The sequence below is a fragment of the Cyphomyrmex costatus genome, unplaced genomic scaffold (assembly GCF_001594065.2).
Source record: "Cyphomyrmex costatus isolate MS0001 unplaced genomic scaffold, Ccosl1.0 scaffold239, whole genome shotgun sequence".
NCBI lineage: Eukaryota > Metazoa > Arthropoda > Insecta > Hymenoptera > Formicidae > Cyphomyrmex > Cyphomyrmex costatus.
In genome coordinates, this window is record NW_017276466.1 from 124,219 (window position 1) to 143,647 (window position 19,429).

At 32.6% G+C, this 19,429-nt stretch overlaps 4 protein-coding genes across 6 annotated transcripts; 2 read left to right on the plus strand and 2 right to left on the minus strand.

Annotated features, from left to right (window-relative positions):
- Positions 1 to 1,308: 1,308 nt before the first annotated feature.
- LOC108774172 (PI-PLC X domain-containing protein 1) lies at positions 1,309 to 7,013 on the plus strand. 2 transcript variants are annotated; one of them, XM_018540212.1, is made up of 7 exons: positions 1,309 to 1,817; positions 2,282 to 2,557; positions 3,007 to 3,261; positions 4,006 to 4,214; positions 4,802 to 5,006; positions 5,610 to 5,880; positions 6,685 to 7,013. In XM_018540212.1, exons 2-7 carry the CDS (start codon positions 2,461 to 2,463, stop codon positions 6,923 to 6,925), a joined length of 1,278 nt encoding a protein of 425 aa, XP_018395714.1. In that variant the 5' UTR covers positions 1,309 to 1,817; positions 2,282 to 2,460; the 3' UTR covers positions 6,926 to 7,013. The 2 variants fall into 2 exon arrangements, with proteins under 2 accessions (XP_018395714.1, XP_018395715.1); XM_018540213.1 differs by having other exon boundaries at positions 2,329 to 2,557.
- A 1,558-nt stretch (positions 7,014 to 8,571) lies between these two features.
- On the plus strand, positions 8,572 to 9,721 carry LOC108774177 (chymotrypsin-like protease CTRL-1). The gene is made up of 5 exons (XM_018540218.1): positions 8,572 to 8,764; positions 8,878 to 9,059; positions 9,153 to 9,251; positions 9,340 to 9,512; positions 9,593 to 9,721. Exons 1-5 carry the CDS (start codon positions 8,619 to 8,621, stop codon positions 9,695 to 9,697), a joined length of 705 nt encoding a protein of 234 aa, XP_018395720.1. The 5' UTR covers positions 8,572 to 8,618; the 3' UTR covers positions 9,698 to 9,721.
- Positions 9,722 to 9,788: 67 nt separating this feature from the next.
- Positions 9,789 to 11,036, minus strand: lin-52 (DREAM core complex component lin-52). Of its 2 annotated transcripts, none has more exons than XM_018540216.1 (4): positions 10,963 to 11,036; positions 10,169 to 10,246; positions 10,000 to 10,089; positions 9,789 to 9,928 (listed from the first exon to the last, which is right to left on the minus strand). In XM_018540216.1, the coding sequence occupies exons 1-4, from the start codon at positions 10,991 to 10,993 to the stop codon at positions 9,795 to 9,797; spliced, it is 333 nt and encodes a 110-aa protein (XP_018395718.1). In that variant the 5' UTR covers positions 10,994 to 11,036; the 3' UTR covers positions 9,789 to 9,794. The 2 variants fall into 2 exon arrangements, with proteins under 2 accessions (XP_018395718.1, XP_018395717.1); XM_018540215.1 differs by having other exon boundaries at positions 10,000 to 10,095.
- A 129-nt stretch (positions 11,037 to 11,165) lies between these two features.
- Positions 11,166 to 11,501, minus strand: Pet117 (cytochrome c oxidase assembly factor-like). Its single transcript, XM_018540217.1, has 2 exons — positions 11,396 to 11,501; positions 11,166 to 11,329 (listed from the first exon to the last, which is right to left on the minus strand). Exons 1-2 carry the CDS (start codon positions 11,485 to 11,487, stop codon positions 11,188 to 11,190), a joined length of 234 nt encoding a protein of 77 aa, XP_018395719.1. The 5' UTR covers positions 11,488 to 11,501; the 3' UTR covers positions 11,166 to 11,187.
- Positions 11,502 to 19,429: the final 7,928 nt, after the last annotated feature.

Genomic DNA, 19,429 nt, shown 5'->3' on the forward strand with positions numbered 1-19,429 from the left:
GAAAAAAAGGAAGGTGAATTAAAAAGAAGATACAAAATTAAATAATCGTAAAAACTTTTTTTTTCTTGAAATAGTATATATAACTTAGCAGTATTTTCAAAAGTACTTTGATAATCATGAGTATAATATACATTCGCTATAAAAGGAAGAATAAAGATTACGGCTCTATGTCGCAAATAAATACGTATAAGTAGACGGTAACTAGTATCCTCCTTCTCTTTCCGAGTCTTTCCTTTTCTCTCTTTCTTCCTTCTTTCCATTCTAGTCTCTCTTTCTTCCTTTTCTTTCTCTCTTCTCGCTCTTTTTATTTTTTTTCTTTTCGCGTGCCTTCCTAACATTTCTTCTTTTCAAGAGAGTGCCTTTGATACCAGCGGCTACCCCTCGATGGGTTAAATCCCTCTGTTCCTCTCTCCCTTTCCTTCTTTCTTTCTTTTACTCTCTGTTAGCGGCCTTTAATTATATATCACCGCTACAATGTTCACTCCGCTTGTAACATCCCGCTGTCTCTGCTTCTGAGAAAGAAATGGTTTTGCTGTACCACGTATGCAACAGCCGCGCTTGTGGAGAGCTGCCACCGCCACCGCCTCATCGTCATCATCTCCGCCGCCGCCGCCGCCGACGTCGCCGTCGATGAAGTTCGCGTGATACCGAATCGTGCCGCATAGTTTCACGCATCGGCGCGGTAACGTTGTGAGTCAGCGATTTCTTTTTCTTTTTTTTGCGCGCTCGTCGTCGATTATTACGAAAAAGACTACGCATTACTCCGATGCTAAGGGAAGAACGAATGATCGAGAATTCGACCGCGAAGTCAGTCGATTTCTTCGCGGTAAATTCATGTGTGTGTGTGTGTGTGTGTGTGTGTGTGTGTGTGTGTGTGTGTGTGTGTGTGTGTGTGTGTATGTGTCTGTGTGTGGTGTGTAGTAAGATATCCCCCTTCTCCTTTCCCTCCCGCCACTCTTCTGTCTTCCCCCCCTTGTCATTCAAAGTCGACTTGGCGTTGGCAGCACGTGGAAATACCATCGCGTTAATTTCCTGAGGGAAGGGGGGCTCCTTCCACTTCTCCCCCTCGAGATTCAGCGATCTTAATCGGGATCAATCATGTTGCGTAGGCAGATTCTCAGATTAAAAGATGACCAAGGGGGACGTCCTAAATTTCTTTATTTTATCATTTTAATTTCTTCAACTCGCGCGAAGATAATTATTTAAAAATCCTTACACAAAAATCTCTCTTAAGAGAATTTCATTAAGTATCTATTTTGTTAATTACTACAATTACTGTACTAAAAGAGAAATGCGCGATATGTTAAACAGAAACGCGAGGCAAAGTTGGAAATTTTGCTTGAAAAGCGATATATGTAAAATGTGTTCGATGTAAAAGCGGAAAAAAAAAAACGGAATGAGTCACGATTAGATGGCAGGATAAAGAGATAAACAGTCAGTGGTCGTAATGAATGCCGATGGTTTTCCTTAGTAACTATGTGTTAGAGATCGACCGCACACGTTTAAGTAAACTTGTCGAATATGCTTGCGTAAGCTACTTGTGCAAGTTTACACTCGAACGTATGGCAGGATAGCTGCATGGTTACAACTGTGACGAGTTTACTTAAGTATGGCCGGCCTTACGATTCTGTCGTCATTACGTTCGCCACATTCACGTTCTTGAACTTGCATGACTTGACTTGGTCGCACTTGGTACGACGATCAGTTACGATCTATCAACGGAGAGAGGTACCAGCGCGTCCAATCGCGAGAAGACTCGAGGAGGTGCAACTCACGCGATCAACTATTTTCCGATTGTTGTTGCATCGCGAGCGAGTGTCAGTAATTATTTGATCATCAAACTTTCTTTAACTTAGATACCATAATTGTCGCAGGATAAGTCGTGTAATTTTATGATTTGAAGCAGCTTTCATAATTTTTTAATTCTAAATAAATGTTTTCCTTCCAAAAATCACATGGGAAAAATTTATATATAACAATAAAATTGAATAAACGAATTTCTAAATGAAAGTTTTTCTCAATCATATAATCAGGTTATGAGTTTTCTACGAAAAAAGATAAACATTGCATTTTTAATTTACATGAATAAATATCAACTGTTCATTATCCTTATTTTATGTAATTTTATTATGCAAATAATTCAATATTATGTAAATAATTTGATATCATCCATGATACGTGAAATGCATACGTGATTCCTTGCTTAAAACAACTGTTTATATTTGTAAATACGTCGTGAGTTTCTCAACGATGATAATTTCTTAAATTCTTTCGTGAGTAGTTGCACAAGAGATCAGGTCGAAAGGAAAAGGCTGACATCTTTTGCAGTTTGTAGCCAGTTGACTTCGTGGAAAGAATTGAAACGATTAAGGGGATTGAGGAGAAGAATGTCAACGGCTCCGAGAAGAGACAGATAGATATTATTTACTACGATCCTCCCGCGTTAACTCGTGCACGAAGATGAAGCTACTTACGATCGTTCCCGCCCTTTTCTCTTGGCTAACGATTGTCGATTGCGTGTCGACTGCGAGATTCTGTAGTCCGGACACGGGAGACGGTAAGTTTTAAAATCACAGTCTATCAACAGCATGATAAACAATACCAAACTTCAATAACAAATGCAATCGATCGGATCGTTCGTGCCACTTTTTATTGAATATAAATATCAAGATTAACGTATTTTATGATTAATGTCCATTTTTATATTATATCATGTAGATTAACTTTAAATCACTCACAGTTTGATTTATTCTTTATCTTTTTTTAATATTTAGAATTATAAAAAGTAAGTTTTTTAAATCGAAATTGAAGTTAGCTTATATTGTGGTATAAAGTTTTTATTATGAAATGTTTTTATTACGTATGAATTATGCAATTATGCATATTTTCGTTTCGCGGAGCAAAAATTGCTCCGGTTTTCAACAAGATTATTGCCATTAAAATTATTGCAACAAGCACGTTCGTTACAGAATGTCCTTGCACCGAAACACCTGTTCCCCATTTCAGATTTCCAACGCGCGCATGTCGGTCTGATTATCTCGCCCATAATGTCCATTCGAATGATACGGGAGATCGAGATTTATTGGAATCATGCCAGGTATCGACCGGGCGATACGATCGCTCTTTACACGGGCGAGCCCACGAACGGCCTCGAGCCAATTTATACCCTGATACCAAACGCACCGAGTGGTATAAAGAGGACTGGACTGCAGGCCACGTTTGTTCCCACCTCGAATCTCACGTTCGTTCAGCAATGCCTACGTACGTACGTGACATATATACACATCGCAATTACATAATGTCGATATAGACTATTAATCAAGTACTTTTTTTTACATTTCTCTAAACTTGATTTGTTTCTAAAACGATGCGAAAATTATTTCTTTAATTATTTTTTATTTTATTTTCTCATTATTATTTTTTTTCATTACACTAAAAAGTAATTTAATAAAAGAAAGAAGGATGTATGAACATGTATAAATATATTTTATATATAATTATATATGTTGATGAAGATTTCAAAATTGTATTAATTTGATCAATATTTTAACAAAATTTCTTTAATAATTAATTGATCTCTTCATAACATTAATATAAAAATAATTTTTGTTTTTATTACTTTTTGAATAACAGTAACGAATATATATATATTATTTTAGTTTTTTTCAATCCTGTATATGCAAAATGAATTTAAGCATAATAAATTTAAGTATAAAAAACTTAGTAATTATTTTCAGACAATCTATTATATACATGTGAATCCGAAGCGTAATTTTCAAATAAAATCATAAAAATTCTTTTATATATATTTCTATTTAATATAATGCACAAAAAATATTGTTTTGTCCATCTGAATTCATCGCAAGAAAATTCACTAAATTTGTTTTTATAATTTCGAAAAACAGTCCAAAAGCTATTATATTTGATCTGTTAGTTTTCCCTTGTGATATATCTTTAGTGGTTTACGTATATCCGAGCTCAACACGGTGTATTTCGCTTTAATAGAGTACCATGTTGCTTGGCTGAGAAATAACACGGTAAGACTGACAGATTGTCTGCAAACACAGCCTCACTGGATGTCAGAGAGGAAGGCTATCTTAGGATCGCTGCCTATGAGCAGGGTGTTCTTGCCCGGCACTCACGATTCTGCGTCTTACGCGATATACGAACGAGCGAACTCCGAGAATATCGTCGAAAGATATGTGATAACGCAGGTAAATTCTAAATTAATAATGCAAACTATTAACAATTGAATATTTGCGTGGATAAACCAGATAATCTACAAGTTTATCTCGTTGCATCAATATCGGATTCCGAATCGGAAGTCGCGTGACTACAAGATCTCTATTTCCACATCATTTTTTCGATTGATTTAAAATTGATTCGAGACTTCCTTTCAATTTAAATAGATTGAATTCAAACAGATTGCAAAATTGATTCGAGACTTCTTTTCGATTCAAATCTCTCACAACGAGACGCTTGTTACGGTCGAATAAAGCTTAATCTACAATATGCTCTTTGCTTTCTGTTTCTTGCTTTTTCCCTCTTTGTGACCGTTTTATCGACATTAAATACTGCTCGTCTCTTCCGAAGTTTTTATCTCAAGCAACAAAAGACAAAGAAACAGGATAAGAGCAAAAAGTAAAAGACAAAGAAACAGAAACAAGTAAAGAGCATAGCAATTAAGCTTAATTGGCGAAAATATTTGAGCGACATTAAAGAGAGCTTATGCATTAAAATCAGATAAGAATTAAATATGGAATAACCGTTGCTGGTAATCGTTAGGATAATTAAACTGCAGGATGTGGACGTGCTCGCGCAATTGATCTACGGAGTTAGATACCTTGACATCAGAGTCGGACACTACCCCGACACCAATTCGGTGTGGTGGGTGAATCATGGAGTATTCAGAACTGTTCCTATGCAGACCATCATAAATCAGGTGAAGACCTTCCTCGACAACACGAACGAGATCGTAATATTCGACATCCAGGAATTTCCAGTTGGTAATATATTTTAGCGTAAAAACAAATGGCCAACAATTTTTATCCAGGCAAAACAGTACAGAATGCAACATTCTTTTTTGTGATTTTAAAGTACACGTTAACAATAACAAATAATGTTATGTTCTGAATACCGTGTTGAATTCATCAACGATACTCTTACGTTTAAAAAAAAAGCCATTGATTCAAAAGATTATTAACTTAGAATAAAATTTAAATTTTATATAACAAAAAAAATAAAATCAATAGACTTTTTGAGAATTAGTAAATTAAACTGTAAGAGCCATTCGTCAGACATTCGAAAATCCATATTGGATTCGCTCAGATTCTAAAAATGCCTTACTTATTATTATCCGACAATCCTATCTACTCGTACAATCTTCTTTGCTCTATAATCGTATCGATTATATGAGCACACGGATATTATAAGTGAAACGTAGGGAGAAAACACAAGGCTAACATTACATCATGACGTAATTTGTCACTACTTAATTAATGACAATAATAATAGCAAGATTATGCAATTCGTATAGCTAGGACTTATATAAATTATATCTATATAAATAGTAATTTTATTATTTATGTGAAAATATATGCTGATGTTAGGCTTTGGAAAAAATCTGGGGGTACATCACGACTTCGTTGCATTCCTCGAGAAACAATTCGCTGGGTACTACTTGCCGAAGAGTTACGGATGGACTAGTACTCTGAATACAATCTGGTCATCCGGGAAAAGACTTATTATCGGTTATGATGAAAGACGAGTCGTCAGTCGCTACGATAGCATATGGCCTTGTGTGACACATCAATGGGGAAATGTCAGGACTATCGAAGACTTGTTCAACCATCTGAATCGCATCGAAACGGAAAGTCTTGGGTATATATTATAAATCTTATATAAAGCCACTAGATAGTTCTAAACTATTCAAGACCATTCTTTTCATTCTAGTTTTGTGATAATCTCGGTTGGGGTAATATTTTTCGCAATAAATTATTCGCATATTTAAAATTCTTTTTAGCATATTAACATATTAATATTCTTATAGAGACGTTTATTAGCGTAAAATATTATTAAATTGTTTATCAATTTAAAAAATTATATTAACTCAGTCATAGTCATAACTGCATTTCAAAACCTCGGTGCCAAGTTTGTAAAATTAGATATGTACATAAAGTCATACAGAAATATTTAAGTATCCGAATATTTCTCTTTTTTAGATTCGAGAATTTTTCTTATTTTATTAAATCTAGTTTCGATTTTATAAGTATTTTTGCTATTCAAAAGATATTATTTCAAATCAAGTACTGTATATGACAGATCGGGTATCTGTACGCGAGCTGCTTAGTTGAAATCTATTAGAGATCATTAATAATAAACCTATTAAATTTTTAATAATCTCAATTATATTAGCTGGGAGTTTAATTTGCTAATTCTCAATTAATAGCTTATTAAGGAAAAGATCTTTAATTTTGTTGTCTATCTCTATATAGCATGAAGAAATATAACGTAAATTCAGGACTGGGCATGTATTTGAAGTACTTTTACTTGAAATACAGTATTTGCATTACAAATATAAAATACAATTGTTTTACATAAATATTGTTTTTTAAATAAAAGTATTTCAAATACGTGCCCAGCCTTGCGCAAATTCTATTTTCGCCGAACTGATTCTCGTTTCAGACAACCTAGATCAATACCAAGATCGGCGATGGCAGAATTAACGCCCAACACGTGGGATGTCATTTTAAACCGACTTGGAAGTATCCGCGAAATGGCGGAAAAAGTTAATATCAACGTTACAAATTGGTACAACAGCAAATGGCAAAGCACCGCGAATATCGTTGCTGTCGACTTTGTCCGATCGTCCGGTATCATCGAAACTGCGATCGAATGGAACGAAAGACGAAATTCGCATTGTTAAAACTTTCTCTATTCCCTATTCGCGCAAGAATTGAAAACGTACAAACTAAAATTTATTTAATGCACATTAATCTATAGTGTACATTAATCGGAACAGTTTTTATACAAATAGTACTTAATAATTTATTGTTTTGCTTCTATAATTTTATCTACAGTTACGTGTTGTACGAATATTAATAAATTTTATACACAAAAAGTGGGCAATATAATTAAACAATATCTCTATGATAAAAAGATGTAAGTATCTTTCAAAATGCCCGTTCTTCGTTTTTCTATTATTTTAAAAGTAGAAATATAGACATATTTCTTTTTAATTTAAATCTATTAAATAATATTACTACGATGTGTGTACAGATTCAACGTAGTTCGAAGAAAAAAAACAATATCTAAGTACTTCGTTTTAATTAGATAATTTAAATTTAGTTTACAAGAAAATAATTATATCAACCCTCTATTACCTTCTCAAGCAATCTACGTAAAGCGTAACGCAATTAATCACATAATACGTTTGCTTTTTTGCGTGATCATCGTAGTTCCGCCGGATGTGCGAATAATGCTCTAGTCAAGGTAACCCAGAGAAACGAAATTGTCGTATACAGGTGCACGATGCAACGAAATCAGTTCATCATCCGGTATAGACGATGTTAGTCGCAAACACGAAACTGACTACGAGGTCTACAAATCCGTCGCGTTTCCTCTATGTAGAAAACGATTTATATATTTAGACACGATTTTTAGAAAAAGAATCTGAGAGAACGATAATCTCTTTAAAAAGTCGACCGAGCTTCCATACTCCTTTTATGAAAAGGGTCGTTTTATTAGATTTCGCTTCTCGAAGTCAACTGACAACGTCGAGATCACCACTTATACGAAACTAGCAAACTTTTATCCTCGTCTCGTTTGCATTTATATCCAGAAAATGTGCTGCCTGTTGCTACTGCTTTTACTGCCGCTCGTAACTTCAGAACTGTGCGAGAATCCCTGGTATCAATACGATACCATATGCCAGAATAATTCTCTTTCTTGTCCTAGTAATCAAAAGTGTGTGTTTGTCGAGTACTGCCCGGCGGTTGTATCCCTAATGGATCGAAACGCGCTTTCTTCTCACAGGTAACGTGGTTATCATCTTTTTATATCGAAGGGACGAGTACATATTTATACACGTCAATTTTTTTAAGCGCAGATTACGACAAGCTGTATGCGGATACGATCGAACACGTATAAAGATTTGCTGCAGCGTCGATAGTTATGTCGAACGGTTATATCCTAATAGAAATCTGGACACATATTCGACACAACTATCTACAAATTTTCAATGTGGAAAAAGTATTGTTCGGAGTAACGTAAACACTTTAGGATCGTACCCTTTTGTCGCAAGAATCGGTTTCATAAGCAAGTACTTTGCATGTATATGGAAATGCTTGTATTATACAGAAATTGTGTGATACACAGGATGTCCCAGAAACTAATAATCGCCTCGCGAACTATAATATTGAAGTTAAAACGTCATAAAGCCATCAATTTTTCATCAATGAAATTGAAAGTATTGATAGTCGGTTCCAAATTTATCAACAAAAATACAAGACAAAGAACTTCTGTGACATCCTGTACGTAGCAAAAATTATATACAATTTTGTTTATCCGCAGGATGAGAAAGAGAAAAAGTTAACTATAATTCTTTTATTATATAAGACATGCGTTTTCAGACTGTTAGCAAGAATTCGCTTTTAGATACATTAACGGGTGAGATCAAATACTCGTGCAATGGCGTGATTGTTAATGAGCGTACTGTATTGACTACAGCTACATGCGCACTCGCGAAATCGGACAGATACAAATTGTACGTATATAGCAGTCGAAAATAAAATATAACGAATGATCGTTACTCAGATTTTCGATCTTAGCATTAAATTATAGCATGCAATAATTATGATAGTCCTTATTTGTTTTTAGATGCTCTGTGCTTATTGGTGAATATAATACAGAGTCCAATCCAGATTGTAATAATTTGTTTTGCGGACATAATACCAGTAGCCACGACATATCGTATGTAGTAAAACATCCGGGCTACGACGCCGCAAGTTATTCCAACAACGTCGCCTTACTTCGCTTGAAGAAGGCTATCGAATTTACAGGTATGTACAGTTCTTAAATATATACGTTGAAGACACTGTGATGATCACAGCCTCAATACGGAAGGAAATAGCAATACATCCGGTCTTCTTCAGCCACAGCTCAACCAATCTGCTTTATACCAGAAGACAGATACGTCAGCCTAGGAAGTACATGCACTGTTGTCGGCTGGGGAAAATTGACAGGTCAAAAAGGTATTGTATTAATAGAACAAACTATCGTAAAGCATAAACTGTAAGCTGTGTTTATGTAACGTTCAAGTGCTGTAACCCTGTGATCCAGCGCAACCATTGACGCAACAGTCATTACAACTAGAACTCGTACCTAAGCAGCAGTGCTCGGACTATTTAAGCCAAGCTCTAACTGTTGAATTATGCGCCAAAGGAAACTGTGAACCTTGCTCAGGCTACAGTGGTAGTCCTCTGTTATACAAATATGCGGACATGTATTTCCTGGTATGTTATCAACATAAATATTTACATATATACTACAGATGTAGTTCACATATTTATGTTTTCCTTTTTTATTCAATCAGGTTGGGATCCTATCATATGGGTCTAGTTGTGACTCAAGCACCATTTTTCCATCTGCATTTGTAAATGTACAGAGATATACAAAGTGGATTTTAGAAAATTCTTAAAGTTGAAAAAATATAAAAAACGTCTCAAAACGTGTCTTAAAAATGCCGATTGTAGTATCGTTTTCATGAGTTTTATTGTTTGCAAATCTAAAATAGGTTATTTATGTTTAAATATATTCAAATATTTGCCGCGTGTCATTTCCTTAGCCTCTTCTAGACCCAGCTGATAAGCTATATCGTGCAGTCTTTTCACTTCCGAGATAAGCCCGGTCATTGACAAATTACCCAGTTCTGCAAGAAAATATTTTACGGTATTTAGCAACGAGATGAAGAATTATATGTTATGCAGCATATCAACTCACGATGCACATGGCTTATGTCATCCTGCGACATCGCAGCCCAAAAACATGGTTCTGTCTGCGGTGAATTTTGAGCAACAAACTCATGTACACCTGGAACTTCATTGCTCGCTACATATATGATGTATTGTGTATACATGACTTATAAATGATCCTTGAAAAATGTACTCACTCTGCTCAGGCCATAGATCAGGAGATGCTCTGTCCAATTTTTCTAGACTCATGAGACTCTCCTCTATGCAAGACAAATCTATAAAACAAGAGTCAACTGTTTTTATTTTCTTTGCATTTGAACTTTTATTACAAAACATTATATAATTTTATATATATATATTTATGTAATCTGTCTAGTTTCAAATTTAATTAATAAAGTTAGTAAATTATAAAAGCATAAAGGTTAATTTATACAATATTTTAGATATACAAATTTAAGTTGCATATAACCAATTTAAATTTAAATATCTTATTCTATTTTGTTACATAAAGTAACACATCAACAAATAGATAAAACAAGAAATAAAATGTAAGTATAACATTCTAAATATATAGTAAACTTTTGTAATAATAGCCAATGTATCCATAGTTGATTCTTATATTTCAGATTGTCTTAAGTGCAATCATAATCAATTAGAAGGTCGTGTATTAGCATCTTAGGATATTACTTAAGACAGTCTTAAAATAAGAATAAATTATGAATATATAGTAAGTTGATGATTTATATACACCTACGACTATTATTCCTTAAAAAGTCAGCATATCATAATTATAGCGATTTGAGCGTTAAATAAAATCTACAAAGTAATAAATTATAATACTCATTTACAGAAGCATTGTTAATATATAATACTTCAATATATTTGTGTTGTATAATTATAACCCCAATGCATATACATATCAGAGACAAAAGCACTCCAAAATGGCAAGTACTTTTACGCTTCGTTCAATGGAACAAGGCACCAAACTTACCCGGTTGATCCGCTGCTTCGTCAGTTGCCATAATGCTCGCGTGAAAGCTGTAAATTTACTCAAGTGTTTTCCGGAGAAAGGACGCTTCGACGATGTGCCTCGAATAAGTACTCGACGCGCATACAAAATGGAGTAAAATGACCGAACGAAATATACTTTACACACGGCTATTTTATTCCTTAAGAAAATGCTCGAGTAACAGACTAACAACACGCGTATCAATCGTCACGTATCGTTCTCTCGTAGTATCTCCTGCTTGCGCAGTTCCTTGGCTAACTCGGCTTGCTGTTGCAGAACGTAGACATTTTCTGCCTTTCGGCGCTCTCGTCGTTCGACGTCGCGTATCACACCCAAGTGCAGCTGCTGCCTGAAACGTTTTACGATCTAATGTTAGACGTGAAAACGGCAAAACGTCTTTCAGCGCGATATCTACCTGTCGTAATTCTGTTTGTAATGCACGTGGCCTACTATTCCAACGGACGTCATGCAACATAAAACGAAGGTGATTTTAGACGCGTTCGACATTCTCGGGAAGAAGAGTGCGCAGTTATCGCCGTGAAGTGCCGCGCGAAGCATGACGGGATAATCGATTATCGTCGATTCTCGCGCGCGTTATTTAACTTTCGTCAATTCGAAATTCGAAGACTCACGGGCATTGTATTTTCATTTGATTTGCAATGCTAAAGGAAATGAAATTGAGAAAAGAAAGAAGCCTAAATCTTCTATTCTGGACTGCGTTCAGGAATCACACTTAGGTAAATCTAGGCTACAGTTTACGTTACGTATATTATAGAAAAAATGCACCTAAGAGTTATCTAAGCATAATTCCTGAACGCACCCCTGCAGTTCTTGAAAAGGTTCTTCTGTCTATTCACATTATATAAGGATTTGTACAAAGTTAAGAATTAAAGCTTGTAATTAATATATGGGCATTCCTGAATTTTGAAATAGTTTTTTAAATGATATCATAAAATAGTTTAAATTGTAGTTTTTATAAGAAGGAGGGTTTAAGTCATTTAATTGTAAACAAAATATGTAAGAAGTTTAAAAAGTTGTATGGATATAAAAGAATGGAGTTTATAAAGAACGTTTGTAAATTTGAAATTAAAAGAGATGAAATTCGATTGTATTATTTTTGTGTATAAAAAGGTATGAAATGTTTATAAATTATTCAATTGTCTTCAAACATGACGTCACATTAGTGAAAATTAACGTGGCAACGTCATGTTTATCAGAATTGTCAATATCTAAATCAAGATAAGAAAGTCCTCTTACGTTAAGATAAGAAAAGTTACTTCCTTTTACTTTTCTAAGGTAGAGAATCTCTTTTATGATAGTAATGATATCACTAAATTGTGTAGGTTTTTGTACATATCTAATAAGAAATACGTAACCACAATATAATTCGACATGTCGTTATTATTGTTATAAGATTTATGCAGAATAAGAGCCTAAAATTACAAAGACCTTTCGAAAGACTTGTTTTTATTTCAAATAAATCGATAAAAGGTACTTGCATTATCGATAAACAATATATGTATACAATTAAGAACAGTCTTATAAAAGTATGACTGTGTGATAAAATATAATATTATTAATTATTATTACTAACTAATAACAGAACAGGGCTACGAGCTATAGATTCATTAAAATCTTTAATTTTATTAATTCCAATATAACATAATAATTTATCAAACATTCAAAATATTCCAGTGTATCGCAATTAAATGAGTCTTAATATATTGATTGCAATATGAATATATTATTAGATTATGATGAAAGAAGTGAAAAATCGTGTATATTTCTTTTCTTTCATCAATATAAATCTATTTTATAAACTAAAAATAAGCACGTAAAGGACGTTATATAATTTTATAAAATTTTCTAACTGGAAAATCTAATAAAGATTTATTATTCAAAAATATTATTTAGTTTCAAACTTTGATTTAACCGAATTGATCTTTTCGTTTATTTGTGTTTTATTTATATGTAAGTCTTTGCCAGTTGTTAGTATTGTTTGTATGAGATCCAAAAGAAAGATTTATCGTGAATGTGTAGCGAAGGGCAAAGAGCTTCTTATTGTTAGATAAACAGATCATTATATCTTCGAGGCATAAAGACGAGTAAAAGTATCCGAGAAGCGGTTTAGAATTTAACTTTACGACAGACGAAAGAACGAATCATCTACAATTAAGAATCTGATTTTCTGTAATGATACTGATTACCTGATTATCTGATTCCTGTTTATCCGTAATGCTAGAATCTTTTATCGATTTGAAATAAAACAAGTTTTTTGAAATGTCTTTGTAATTTTAGGCTCTTATTCTGCATAAATCTTATAACAATAACGATCGTTATTAAATATAATTATGACGAGTATACGCCAGCTGTGTTGCAAGATCCCAAAGCGCTCGCTAAAAACGACGCGATTCATGACGGGCGAGTGAATATCGGACTGTTAAGGGTCGACAGGAGTGACCCAGAGACCTCTAGTCGAAGAAGAATTTTTTATTCCCAAATAACGACTAAAATACTGGATGAATCGCGTTTTAATTGTGATATTCGTAATTAGGAAAGGGTCTTGAAGGCTCGTACAGAGCTTTTTTTTTTTTTGTAAGAAAGGCATAACAAAAATATTTCTAGTCTCCACTGGAGTGGAGTGGGTCACTCCTGTCGACCCTTAAACCGGAATACAAACCGGAGCTCGCGCGGCTCTCTTAGGTACCTTCCTTTGTCTAATCTCACTGCGATCTTGCGAATAAAATTAATTTCCTTTTTACGCCGACCGCTGTTGTTGCGCGCGTAATTTGTGTATATGAACCTAAAATTATTTGAGACACACGAAGCAGATTATTTCTGTTGGAATTGAGACATTAGTGCGAACAAGTTGGCGCACTTGTCAATCCTCTCGATAACCTGGAGTGTATCACGAATATCAACAATTATCTGATCGTAAAACGGGTCACCTGTTCGGTAATGCTCCATCGTGCCAGATTTAACGGACACATTTCGTCGCATTAATTTCATCATACTCGTGTAACATCGTTGAAACTTGCGAAAGCATCAGGAAAATGGTGCGCCAAGATTAAGTAGCTAAATGACTTAAATGTGAAAGAAGCTCAATGATAATGATATATTATTTCACTCAAAATATATGTATTTATTTAATTTAAAAGGATTTAATAAAAGCTAACTTCAAATCCTTACATTTGTGAATACTTAAAATATTTTATATGTAATTGAATAATAAGTAGTATTAGCTAAAAAAAAGATATAATTTTGGGAAAAATAATGAGATATGTTTATAAAACATTATATTTCAGATTGATATTGATTTTGTATCTGAATTTTCATAAAATTTTCTAACCAGAATAATATCTTTAACAATCAAACTGATTTTGAATCTCGCTATTATAATAAATAATATTTTTATTATAACGCCATTTCGGGCGTCTCTATGACAAAAAGTCATTCTCTTTTACCTTTCCGTTTATTGTCGCTCTTTCGATCTATCGATCACTTTGGGCACTTTAGCAGTTTACCTACAATTCTTTGAGGACATTGGTGTTGCAACTATTCCCATTGTTTGCATACTTCTCTATGTGGTACGAAAATGATGTTTTCATAAATATCGGGGTTTAATAGTTATGATTTTTATTAAGAAAGTTATAGTTATTATAATGACTTTGGTACAAGTCTAACGTAGATTAGATTGTGATGTTATTTTTTCTTTTCTAAAGATTTTCTAAAAAATAAATTGTAAATATTATAATTGGTTATAAAAGAATTAATCTCTAAATCGCAGGGTTTTGGATCATTTGGATTTTTTTCGATTCCTTGGTCCATGATTCCGAAACTGTATCCTACCAAGTATGTAAACGTTCTCGGACAGCTTACTACTTTCATTTCTCTTGTGGGCAGCTATATCGTCGTACAATTGTATCCAATAATGATAACACATGATAGAGATGCTACCATTTATTTTTACTGCATAATGTCTGTCATTGCTACTTTTTTTCTAATGTTTACGTTACCGGAGACACTAGGAAAGACGAAAACACAGATAGAAGAAGCTTTTAAGGGCAAGTTGCAGATAGATGAAACCATTAGAAAAATTGAAGATACATAATAAACGAATCAATGAATAGTTTAATGTTGCTGAAGCAATTTATGCATATTAATGTAAGGTGATATAAGTTTGCAAGGAATGTACACAATTATATAATTTTATCATTGACGACATTACATTTTTTACACTATGGAATTTTGCATTATTGACATTAGTTATTACACAATTTTTAACAATGTAACCATCTTTTATCACTTGTTTAACGTTTTATTTAAGATTTTTGTAACAAAAATTATATAAATTTTATTAGATTTTTATTTTACTGTTATTGGATTAACTTTTACATGATGGACTACAATTTCAAGATGCTAATTTCCTGACATTACATTTATTTATTTGAGACACCGAAATTTTATAATACATATTTGTTACATTGAAGATGACCCGATCGGAGTCGAAACGTCAGTGTGTATTAAATTTTAAATTTTATATTATACTTAAGGAGGGGGTAAGGTATTTTAACTTCTTTTGACTATCTTTTTTTAATTTTTTTATCTGAATGTACAATGTATCAAGATTATTATGTGAAAATTTGAAGCCGATCGGAGCAAAATTATCGGAGATATGGAATTTTATGGAAGTGTCCGTTGCTCCGACTCGATTTCGTATACCTGCCCAGTAGCTGGGCGAAGCGGTTTACTTAGCAGCTGTTTCGTGTGCGAATAACTTCTTTTCTTCTGCTGTAAACGAAGAAAAAGAAAGCAATGTGCAAAGAAAATAATATACAAGATACATCGATGACTCTGTGTCAGTATAGACAAAACACTCGGTCATTTCTACTGTACAAAAAGAGCATTTTTGTCACACTTAGCATTTTCCAAGCCGGTGCACACTGTAACTCAAAATCTACTGCACCGATCGTTTTAAAATTTGGTACACTCTTTCTACACATAAATCACAAGGTAACGCTGTCTAATTTTTATTTCTTTAGTAATTATTATTTATTTTACAATAACAAATTTACCGATTTTTTATAGCAAAAATCGATTTTTTACTTCCAAGTGTTACCAAAAATTTAAAAAATTAAAAAAAAAACTCGACAGCGTTACCTTGAGAAACTTATTAACTAACTAAAAAATTTTGGTTTTTTGATATCAGATGATTCAGTAACGTGTTATCGTGTGCACCGCAAGACACCATTTTTTCGAGGCGCGTCCGAAAATTGCGTGCCAATGAGTTGTTTCTCCATATTTTTCGTTCAAATTTTCACAAAACATTCTTCAAACATTGTATTATTAAAATAAAATTATCTAAATACACTGGAACTAACCATTGCTTACAAAAAAATTCATGAATATATGCTTTTTTTTCATCGAATTAACCTTACCCCCCCCTTAATTTGAATTTTTCTTTGCGTTCAGTAATTGGCTCATTGCCCTTATTACTATTCCTTTTGAATTATATAGTTTTTATTATATTATTATTATTATATTGTTATATATAATTATTATTCTTTTACGGCAACATAATGAAAATTAATTACATAATTGGATGTAATTGTAATAATAGTACTTTTTACCTTTTATTTTCGATATTTCAACTTTCAAGACAGTAAAATTTGTTATAAGTTCGACAAAGTCATAATAATTTACGAATATTGTAAAATAAAAATTATACTCGCGATTATTTTTCCTCTTAAATAAAGCGTCGCCTTAATTAAAAATCGTTTAATGTCGTACGTTGTATATTTTCGCTTTTTCTTATCGGCTGCTTTTATACAATCACTTTTAAATTCTTTTTATCATTAAATTTTTTACAAAAAAGAATACTCTGCATTAAAGTATATATAGCATTATTATAATATTGTTTCAAAGAATCGTCTCACATGCATATTTAAATATTAGATGAACACGTCGGGGTATTTTTATTTTATATTTAGTTAGTAAATATGTTTTACTGTATTATATGAACGACTACAAGAATTCTATACGTGATATATTGGATGATTTGTTTGCGACTTTACTTTCAAATATGATAAAATTCTGTAAATTAATTACTTATATATCTACTAATTCCCTAAATTCTAATTACAATTGTAAGATTTGTAATATATATTCTTGTGTAAATCTTATAAGTACCTACTTATATATTTATACAAATATCTTTACAGACAATTTCTTACGAGATTTACATAAGATTTACAAGAAATCGTAGGTATTTAGTAACATTCGTACGTCTTACGTACGATTTTAGATTCTGTCACAAAGTAGTCTTCCTTGATGATTCAACTTCAGAGCAGCATCTTAACATTTTTGAGGCGGTTGTCATTACCTGCGATAACATTATCGGCCATTTAAGGGTTTTGGTGAGACAAGGTAAAAATGTATAATTTTACCTTGTCCTTACCATGTTTAATTCATACATTACAAAAATGTATAAATAGGTATACTCTCTGACAATGAAATTATAAATATTCTAGTAAATTCGTTGGTTTTTTTATTTTTACCTTATTCTAAAATATAAAATCGATCCGCTAATGAGTACAATAAAACGGAAAATTGAAATCCGTGACGTCAACATGGTAAATGTGTTGATGAATTGCATAAAAGAATTACTAATTTTATCTATATGTTAATAAAATAATATTTTAATTTTCCAAAAGGAAAACTATCAATAACATTCGTGAATATTCTGAGAATGCTTTATCAGGCTGGCCTATAGGAACACCGTGGGACCGATTAGATATATGAACGCGAGGTGGTATATATTAGGAATAGTGAAGCAAACGTGAACATACAGTTTTAGTAGTACCCAAGTGTGAGAACAAAGAGAGGATCTTGATTTCGAATCTCGGATCCGTTAATTTTCTTGTTGTCTCAGTCTAGATTTATAGAGAAGAAGGTAAGCCTTCGCTGGATCTTACTTTAAAATCTATTACAATCAATAGACATTTCTTGAACAAAATTTTTAACTTTAATATTGAACGAATAGTTTCTAGATTCGTACATGTAAACACAATAAGGAAGGAAAGAAAGCTTTTAACGATCAAGCTAAATTGCTTAAATAATTCTATGCGAATTTATATACTACCTGCGTAGTCATTTAAAATTTTGTCTTTTTTCATCTAAACATTTGAAATTTTCAAAAGTAAAAATCTGGAAGGCGCGTGTATTTCCTTGTAAGACTAATATTGCATTTGTCGCAGGACAAATATAATACCAATCCAAAAAAGCAGAGCATCTCAAAGTGAGATAAGTACAACACGTCAGGAAGCATCTCTATCGTTTGGAAAATATGTTCGCGAGACGAATAAAGGTGCGTAATCATATACGTCATTTCCTATTAAAATGTCAGGAAAATTATTACAATTGATAATAAATAATTATATTTTACCATAAAATATTCTTCCACTTGTAAATAAACCTCAATTAGTGATACACGAAGACGAGACAAGACGATATTTTGAAAAGTATCGTCTTGTTTCACAAAAATATTGAAAAATTTATTCTTGTCTTGATCTGGTTATCAAGATAAAAAATAAATCTCGTCTTGATTTCAATATTCTCGAAAATATTGATTTTTATTACAAATTTTTAAATTTAAAATGTAACGTACTAAAGACGAGACAAACGATATTCATGATTTTTTATAATACTAAGATCATATTTCTGAATCTAAAAGTATAATCCAATCAATGAGAACAAAACTTTCAAAAGTTGCAAAATAAACATTCTGCTGAACGCAATTAATTGAAAAAAGGAAGGCAGCATGGACGATTGGGCGCATGCGTACGAGAAAAAGAGAAAAAGAGAAGTTTATAATATTACAATAAAATTGGATTGAATATAAATACTAAAATTATAAATACTAAAATTGTATGTAATAAATACTAAAATTGCATCAATTTTATTTTATTGCAAAAGCACAATATAGTTTAATATAGATTATAATATAGACAACATAGATTATAATATAAAACAGTAATACTCCATACATCAGTGAAAACATTTATTTTCATCTATATAAGTATGAATAAAAAGTAACTAAACGTAATTAAAATTATTTCTATATTTTCTATTAGATGTTATCTATTAGTTTGATATATTTCCAATATATTTATTTATTTGTTATTTGATATTTCCGATATTCTTGAGCCGAGAATATTGATCTTGGAAAAGTAGTATTGTCTCGTATCGGAATTTATTAAATTATTATTGTCTTGATATCGTCTTGATTTCGAGACAAGACAAGTCAAGAATCTGGATGTCTTGAATATTGCGTGCATCACTAACCTCAATAAACCACGGTTGGCGAATCATGAAAGGCAATTCCGATCAAAGGCTGCAGAATGGAAACCGTCGTAGAACTGTGATAGAATAAAAATGATAGAGCTATATG